The sequence below is a fragment of the Babylonia areolata genome, chromosome 19, assembly GCF_041734735.1.
Source record: "Babylonia areolata isolate BAREFJ2019XMU chromosome 19, ASM4173473v1, whole genome shotgun sequence".
Taxonomy (NCBI): Eukaryota; Metazoa; Mollusca; class Gastropoda; order Neogastropoda; family Buccinidae; genus Babylonia; species Babylonia areolata.
The window spans coordinates 40,890,127-40,898,882 of NC_134894.1; the positions used below are offsets into that span (position 1 = coordinate 40,890,127).

At 41.7% G+C, this 8,756-nt stretch overlaps 2 protein-coding genes across 4 annotated transcripts in view; one reads left to right on the top strand and one right to left on the bottom strand.

The window, feature by feature from the left end:
- LOC143293713 (zinc finger protein zfp-1-like) overlaps window positions 1–2,022 on the bottom strand; it is a 29,965-nt gene extending 27,943 nt beyond the window's left edge. For all 3 annotated transcript variants that reach the window (XM_076604908.1, XM_076604907.1, XM_076604906.1), the window contains exons 1-3: window positions 1,806–2,022; window positions 1,604–1,683; window positions 75–129 (exon numbers count right to left, since the gene is read on the bottom strand). In XM_076604908.1, the coding sequence (XP_076461023.1) occupies window positions 75–129; window positions 1,604–1,683; window positions 1,806–1,914 (244 nt within the window). In that variant the 5' untranslated portion in view covers window positions 1,915–2,022. The remainder of the gene's footprint in view (window positions 1–74; window positions 130–1,603; window positions 1,684–1,805) is intronic.
- A 3,224-nt stretch (window positions 2,023–5,246) lies between these two features.
- LOC143294169 (uncharacterized) lies at window positions 5,247–8,465 on the top strand. Its single transcript, XM_076605599.1, has 2 exons — window positions 5,247–5,361; window positions 7,966–8,465. The coding sequence occupies exons 1-2, from the start codon at window positions 5,247–5,249 to the stop codon at window positions 8,463–8,465; spliced, it is 615 nt and encodes a 204-aa protein (XP_076461714.1).
- Window positions 8,466–8,756: the final 291 nt, after the last annotated feature.

The following is an 8,756-nucleotide window of genomic DNA, read 5'->3' on the forward strand; positions in this document are numbered from 1 at the left end:
CCAAAAGTATACAACTTTTAGTTTTACAAGCAACTTAATATATGTAACTAATAAAATCAAATTGCTGAACTCACCACCAGTATCTGTTCTCTTCAGAGCACCATCTTTTTGTGGACACAATTCACATCTCTGAAAAATATTCGTTCTATTAACAGCTTTCCATTAAATAATCTATACATATCGCATCAATGCCCATGAATTTTTCTATCATTCTTGACAGAAAGACTAAACAGCCTTCCATTAAATATATCTGTACATATCACATCAATGCCCATGAATTCTTCTATCATTCTTGACAGAAAGACTAAACAATCATGCTGTTATAAAAACATTCATACACTTGAAATTCAAATGATATAAAGCAGCACAGTTTTAACCAGAATTCTTTTTCCTCTTTGAGTTTAACGCTATCTATATTCTGTTTCATTTTTTTTCCTGTTTTCAGCAGCTAGATTTTTTTTTTTTTTTATCAAACTGGTCAACTTAATAACTTGGTTTCATAAACAGCAGTAGAATTAGAACAAGAACTGAAGAAACTTAAGAAAAATAAGTGACCTTTTATTTGTGAAACTGTTTGATGCATATTGGGGTAACAAAATTCTTATTATCAAGTTATTAACAAAAGCAACAAACAAAAAACCAGCACCAAATGAATTACTATCACTATGGCACTGTTGATGTTGATAATATATTATATATTTGTAATCATATGCTGAAAACATCAAGTTTATCCCCCACCCCCCTACCCCCCAAAAAAGAGAAAGAAAAAGGACTGCTATCAAATAACAATTAAAATTACAAATACACATATACAGGTAAGGAGGGGGTTATCAACAGCAAGTATCAATAACATTTTAAAAATGAATATATCCATTAAAGGCAAAACATCTCATTAAACAAATTCAATTTGATAATAAATTATAAAGAAAAATCAAACAAAGCTGGTTTATTTCATTTTAATTTATACAACTTTCACTAATTTCACTCCTGACCTTTCTTTTCCTCTCTCAACATTCTGCAAACATTTTGTATATCAAGTAATCAAGTCACCTAAATATATTTTTATAAACTGTGCCTCCATTATAAGCCTCTCTTCCTTCTGTAGAATTTCCTTCCAATGAAAAATTACTGAAACATCAGCACTATAAAGAGATCTGTCCCAGTGCGTATGAAAATAAAACATTAAATTTTGTTTGTTTAAAAAATGAAGAAAAAACAAAGCAAAAAGAAAATGCAAAAGTAATGCATTTAAAAAAAAAAGTAAATACAACCTCATATATTATCCCTAACATCTGCCTCTCCAGACCTTACCCAGTTTAACAAAAAAATAATGACCTTTTAATTTTGTATAACTTTGTAAGTTTTAAATAACAACTTCATTATTTATCAAGCTTTAAAAAAGAAGAAAAAATCATGTTTTATTTCTCGAGGCAATGATTTTTTCCCTAAGGAGTGTTGGTTGATAATGTGCACAACGTATCCTCTGTCACAAAATAATACTTCACCACGTTCAAACTGAATTTCTGTTAGTACTCGTTAAACTCTACTGCAACCATGTGGTTCTGTTTACATTTTTTATAGCAACAACATGGCGGACACCTACCACCCGCGCTGCTCTTTCTTGAGACTCGCATTTCCGACAATACCAAGGCCCAGAAGGAACTGTCACGATGCCATAACAAGCTGAAAACATAAAAATACACAGTTTTAAAACAGTTAAGTCGAGAAAAATCTAAAATGGTTCAAATATCACGAAAAATATCAGACACCCTGACAGTCAATGCGTTTAACACGAGTTATCTCACCTTGGTGAACAGCAACATTACAACCATGTCCGTCACAGTAAACCAGCGGATTCTCGTCCCAGCCACGCTCGTCTGAGCAAACACAGCACCCACCCACCATCTCCTTCATTTTACCATCCAATAATCAGAGGAAAGCGACCCAGTTTCCAACTGATTCTGTGATTTAAACATAGTTATTATCACATCTGGCACAAAACGATCTGGTTTTTCGCTCCAATTTCCATTTCCTTTGCCTCAGTTCTGTTAAGGTCGTTGCGCATGCGTCATTGTGTGGAAAGGGGTCAGCGAGGACGAAGCCACAGGGGTCTGCCGAATGAATTGAATGAAATTTCAGTATGAGTGACAGAAAATGGAACTGAAACTCCAGAGAAAATAGTATCCTGTCCAAAATAGTGGCCAATTTATCATTTACATCTAGAAGATTTTATGAAAAGGTGCCTCAGGTTCCGCTCGGGCATGTGGGTGTGGGTGGTGGTGTGGGTGGCGTGGGTGTGTCCTGTGTGTGTGTGTGTGTGTGTGTGTTGGTATTTTGCATGTTTTATCAGTTTGTTTCTGTCTTGATCCAACAGATTACGGTTTTGTGCTAATCGATGCGTTATACCAGCGTGTTTTTAAAAATACATTTAAAAAAAAAGTTTTTCTTCCAAATAGACGAGTTCACAGATCAATAAACCAATGAATCTGGTGATCGTATCAGTGGATTCGGTGACATGGCTCGGTTAATCAGTTCACAAATAAGTCAGGTTAAATACTGTACACATCATTTCTTTTCAAGTCTTTTTTCCCCCCCAAGTACTGTGTCACGGTTTGTGGCCTCTCTCTTCCCTCTCTTTCTCCCTTCTTTTCTCTCCTCAGAGTCCTTTCTCTCCCCCTTTTTGCTCCATCGTTCTCTTGCGTGCTCAGCTCAGTTCTGAACTAATGCATGCGAATCTGTTGTGATGAGTGTCTCATGGCATGTCCTTATTCATTATCGTTCTGAACTCAGTCTTATGAGTTCGTAAGTGACATCGCTGGGAAGGACTTGAAAGATTTTTCTTTGCTTTGGGAGCCGATCGAGTTTTGGTACTAGGAGACGGGTCCGTCAGTCGCCGGGCCAGCAAGCGAGCTATTGGGTGTCCTCTTGACGGGAGTTGTGGAGTTCGATTCCTGTGTGACCCCCTTCTTCCTCTGTGTGGGTCTGTGTTCTGCTATAAAAAAAAAATTAAAAAAAAAATCTCCTGGGCCAGTTGTGTGCCAGTCTGATTCCTGGTGACAGGTGAGGAAGAAGTTGTACAGTGTGTCCTCGTGGTGATAGTGTTGTAACTTGCAACATTTTTTGGCCGGGCATCAATTATGGGACTTAGGTTTTTGGTGTGTATGAGGTTGAGGGAAGTGTTTTATCGGAAAATCTTTTAAATCCAGTATTCTTTTATTTCCAGATAGTTTGGGATAATTGATAAGGTTGTGTTTAGGGTTGTGTTATTTTGTTATGTATTCAGCTCGAGTTGTTTTAGATTTATTTCCTTTAAAATGTGAGTGTGTCTAACTGCGGTCTAAGATTTCCACAACATTTGTATGGTGTTTGAAATGTGATTGGGAGATTGTAATATTACCTCATTGAGTTTTGTTTCGGTAGTTTCAAACCACTAGGATAAATACTGAAACATTGTCATTTAGCGGGGTTCAGTAGTTGTAATCACTTTTTCAGTTTGTGTGTGGGCGTAACTCTCATTTTCGGAGAATATGGTTTCAGAAACAGTTCATGTACTTTTGGCGTTGGTAGCTTTGTGTGAAAGTGACTGTATATAATAACTGAGACAACCACTGATTATTCCCCTACTTAGTGCATTCTGTATTGCTCCAGGAAAGGGGTGGGGGTACTCTTTCATAACGTGTAATCTGAAGAGCATAGTCTACAGAGAAATGGTAGTATTGTTACAGATTTTTCCTGTGGGTTTCAGTTTCCCCGTCTGCCATCACCCCAACGGAACTCCACTGGATTCGTCTCTGCAGTGGTCCTCGTTCCCCTTCTGCCCTGTGCACACTCCAAATTCCCTCAAACCCACTCCTCCAGTCCCCCTGACCTCCCTACTTCGAACATTCTCACCCGTTGCCCCTCGTCCCGTACTACCCTCTGCAATTATGCAGGCATGTGTCTTCAGTGGGCTTGTTGACACGGGACTTCAACGGATGAGTCAGTTGGGGTGAAGTTCAAATGAAATGACAATTGCACAGAACTCAGAGGTGCCGCGTTAACCAAAACCTAATGTGGCTTAATCTTACGATGTTATTGTAAGACCAAATAAGTGGTGTAGTAGTTAAAGGGTTAATTTTGTATTTGGCTCTGTTTGAAATGAAACTGCAGTAAAGAACCGAGCTGAATTTTTCTGTGTCTGTGCCAGTGTGTCGTCGGGGTGTTAGCTAGTCTGGGAAGGTGCGGGGGTACATGGGCAACCCCTTATGGGTTGTGACATACTGAATTCACACACACACACACACACACACACACACACACACACACACACACACACAAATTAATGCATATACAAGTAAACAAAAGGTGGAGGGAAAAGCGTATTGTCTAGAATTGATCGAGGAGGAAGATTGGGGTGTCCCGGACATGATTGAGAGACGGAAGAATTGAAGCCGCGATGAACTATATAGTTACCGGAGGACCGTTGGGGTGAGGGTTGGACTGAAGTAGCCGAGAAGAAGAAGAAGAAGAAGAAGAAGAAGAAACTTTCAAATAGTGTCTAGACCTTTCTGGGTTTTTTTTCTTTCATCTTGGGCCGTGTGACAGCTTGTGAGACCGTGCTCTTGCTTGATGACGTTAAGTCAGTTGGTTATGATTCGTAACGGCCGGATTTGTGCGTTTGTTTTGCAGACTTGTAGAAAAGGTATAGAATCATTTTCAGTTTCTGTTTAAAGGAGGTGTCAAAGCGTGCGGACTGGTCAATATACGTACGCTTATTCACATCGGTTTAAACATAAAATATAAAGCAGCAGATGCCTGGCAGGTTATTGCCTAATACCGTCTTAGGCTAAACCCAACACGCTGGTCTTGATAAAATAGCACACGGCAGACGAAACGGAGCGTGTCGATTGACTCCCGTGTCACAGTCGGTTAGTCACCCGTGTCAGAGATACTTCCCCGTGTCGATACATCCCTCCGCACTGTATCGATACTCCCCCGTGTGTGTGTGTGTGTGTGTGTGTGTGTGTGTGTGTGTGTGTGTGTGTCCGTCCAAGGCAGCATTCCCTTTCCAACCTCTATGACCCCATCCAGCCGCGCACTCAGTCGATTGAGATAAGACGGCGCAGGTAAGACGAAGACCCACATAGAACTTGAAGAAGACTACGCGTGAGCTCACACAGACAGTCAAGCAAACACACACACACACACACACATGAACACTGCGTCCCCCTAGCTCTGCTATTGATGCTGTCGGGTGCCTACCAACCATGGAAGAGCTAGATGCAGAGGCGACTTTGGAAGAATTCAGCAAGGGCATTGACAGACTGACTTTCGGCAAAGCCCCAGGCATCGATGGGATCCTCCCAGACCTTATAAAGCACTGTAAGACTACTCTACTGCATCTTTTGCATGAAGTCCTTTGTCAGTATCAGTATCAGTATCAGTAGCTCAAGGAGGCGTCACTGCGTTCTGACAAATCCATATACGCTACACCACATCTGCCAAGCAGATGCCTGACCAGCAGCGCTTAGTCAGGCCTTGAGGGGAAAAAAAGTAAATAAAATAAAATAAACAAAACAAAACAAACAAAAATAAATGAATAAAATAAAAAGAAATAAGTAAATAAATAAATAAATAATATATACATAAAAAAGAACTACTAGTACTACTACTACTAATATTTGAAAGGCGCAAAAACTTGATGAAGTCAACTGTAAAAAAGAAAAAAAAGGAAAAAAAAAAGATAAAAAAATATTTAAAAAAGATTTTTAAAAAGATAAAAGATTTTTTAAAAAGATAAAAAAAAGATTAAAAAATTTTTTTTAGAGATAAAAAAGATTAAAAAAATAAAATTAAATTAAAAAAGGTTAAAAAAGGATAAAAAAAAGAAGATATAAAAAGAACAAAAATTAAAAAAAGATAATTAAAAAAGATAAAAAAGACAACAATGATGACGAATAAGCAAATAAATGTGAAACATGCAGACACACATTCACACATACACACACATATGCATAACATATGCATCAGACACATAGCTTCACAGATATGAAAGCACAATCAAATACACATAAACGTACATGAGCCCCAACATGCACACACACACACACACACATTACCCTGCACCCCCCCTCCTCCACACACTCATTTCTAGGCTACGTATCGCAGCTTCCACGGCACACACACACACACACACACACACACACACACACACACACACACACAGGCACACTTACTTGTACAAGCACACACACGTACGCCCACCTACGGGCGAAATAGCCGAGTGGTTTGAGCGTTGGAATTTCAATCTGAGGGTCCTGGGTTCGAATGACGGTAACGGCGCCTGGTGGAGATTTTTCCGATCTCCCAGGTCAACATATGTGCGGACCTGCTTTGTGCCTGAACCCCCTTCGTGTGTATACGCACGCAGAAGATCAAATACGCACGTTAAAGATCCTGTAACCCATGTCAGTGTTTGGTGGGTTTTTGAGACACGAAAATACCCAGCATGCATGAACCACGACAGAGTCATCGGCAAGTCGTTGTTGGTCGTGTAACGGAAAGAAGAAGAAGATATCCCCCACCCCCAACCCCACACACATAATATACAAATATATATATGCACACCCGCACGTTCCGATATTCCGTTACTCCCACAGTGTAGGCATGCGTACACACACATGCCTCATCCTCTACCCCCCCCCCCGGCCCCCCTACACACACACACACACGCACGTGCACAGAACTGTCCTGACACTTGTGTTCACTTACACCCTCGCGCATGCACACACACACACACACAAACACACACAGACACTCAAACACACACATACACACACGCACAGAGGCTGTCACTGATTGGCCGCAAGAGGGGTGGGAAAAGATCTCTGATGCCAAGAACGTGGCGTCTAGTGTGTTGCTCAGTCTATTGTATTTGGAAAAGCCCACAGAGACTCTGTTCCGTTTTGAAGAAATTTGCGCGATGTTGGTTTGGAAATGATGCCGATATTTGTTTGATTTGCAAAGCATCGTGCTCTGCCTTTCATGCTAGACTTACGGCCGCTCCCACTCTCCGCGTTTATTTCTTTGAGGCGATCGATGGTGTGATGGCCTTGTACCTGTTCTTTTTGATATTCTTTGACTTTTCTGAGGATTTCCGATTTTCCTAGATGTAGGCCGCTCGTTGTTGTTGCGTTACCAGCAAGTCTGTCAGCTCGCTCATTTCCCTTAACACCTGCATGTCCCGGGCAGTATGACCATGTAAGTTTTTTAATCTGAAAGTTGCGCATTGCCTTATGCCACTCTGGGTTTCCTATTCCATTTTCAATCTTCTGTATGAGGTTCTTTGAGTCCGTTAGAATCATGGCATGTTGGTTTCTGGGCAAATGGATAGACAATAGCCACTGCAGGGCATCTGTCACAGCTTCAGCGTTCATCGTTAGGCTGGAGGTTGTGACTTTGTAGGCAGCATTCTCTTCCCTAATTGTTTTTCCATTTTGTTTCGCACTGAACCCCCAACCGGACTGGTCTTTGGTGACTGATCCATCTGTGTATATGATGATGTCCTCTTCTTTACTGTTTTCTTCTATGAATAGCTTCACTTCTGCATCAGTTTTGCCCTTTGGCCATTCCCGACAATGTCTTCCTAGAGTGGGTGAAATGGCTGTGTTGAATAGATGATTGAGGTTTTCGGGGTGTTTCACCCATTCTTTTGTTTCTTTCAGGTCTTGTAGTCGGCATACTAGCTGGATTGTGTCTTCTGCTTGCCCCATCCATGATCTTCCTCGTCCTAGACGGTTGCCTTTTGGTTCTTTTACTGCGTCATGCAGTGGGTTTTGAGGGTTTTCCAATGCCAGGGTTTTCTTTCTCAGTGCTGACTGGAAGGAGCTGTACCACAGGACATGAGGATGCCAGGATCATCACCCTCTACAAGAACAAGGGTGAGAGAAGTGACTGTAACAACTACGGAGGTATCTCCCTTCTCAGCATCATCGGCAAAGTCTTTCCGCCTGCAGAAGCTTGCAGAACGAGTAACAGTAGACATGGTCTTCTCCCGTCGTCAAATCCATGAGAAATGCAGAGAACAGAAGACTTCCCTGTTCGTCGCCTTCATCGACCTCACAAAGGCTTTCGATCTTGTCAGTAGAGACGGACACTTCGAGATTCTTCCAAAGGCCAGCTGCCCACCAAAAGTGCAGAGCATGATTGAATCCTACCATTCCAACATGAAGGGGACAGTGCAGTTCAACGGCAGCTCATCTGAGCCGTTTGATATCCGCAGCAGTGTCAAGCAAGGCTGTGTCCTCGCTTCCACACTTTTCGAGATTTTCTTTGCCCTGCTTCTGAAACACGCCTTCGGCACAGCAAAAGAGGAAATCTGCTACGATCCAGATCAGACGGACAGACTATTCAATCTCACCCCCTCAGAGCCAAGACAAAGGTTCGTGAAGCCCTCATCAGAGACATGCTGTTTGCTGACGACGTAGCAGTGATGACACACACCCGGCATGAGCTACAGGCACTGATGGACCGCTTCTCCCAGGCCTGCAAGGATATCGGACTGACCATCACCTCTGGGGCAGGGAATAGAGGAACTACCAGCCATCACCATCGACGATTACAAGCTTTATGTTGTCAACCAGTTCACCTAACTCTCCTTAGACAGTGAAATAGACAAGAGGATCGGGAAGGCACCTACAACACTTGTTCGCCTCATAACCCGAGTGTGGACAAACCAGGAGCTGACGGTGAAGACAAAGATGGCAGTGTAAAACGCC

Excerpts from the sequence above, each read along its gene's own strand:
- LOC143294169 (XM_076605599.1), top strand. The coding sequence starts at position 5,247 with ATGGAAGAGCTAGATGCAGAGGCGACTTTGGAAGAATTCAGCAAGGGC. Across the intron at positions 5,362-7,965 it reads CCCAGACCTTATAAAGCACT|CATCATCGGCAAAGTCTTTC; the intron begins GTAAGACTACTC and ends CTCCCTTCTCAG.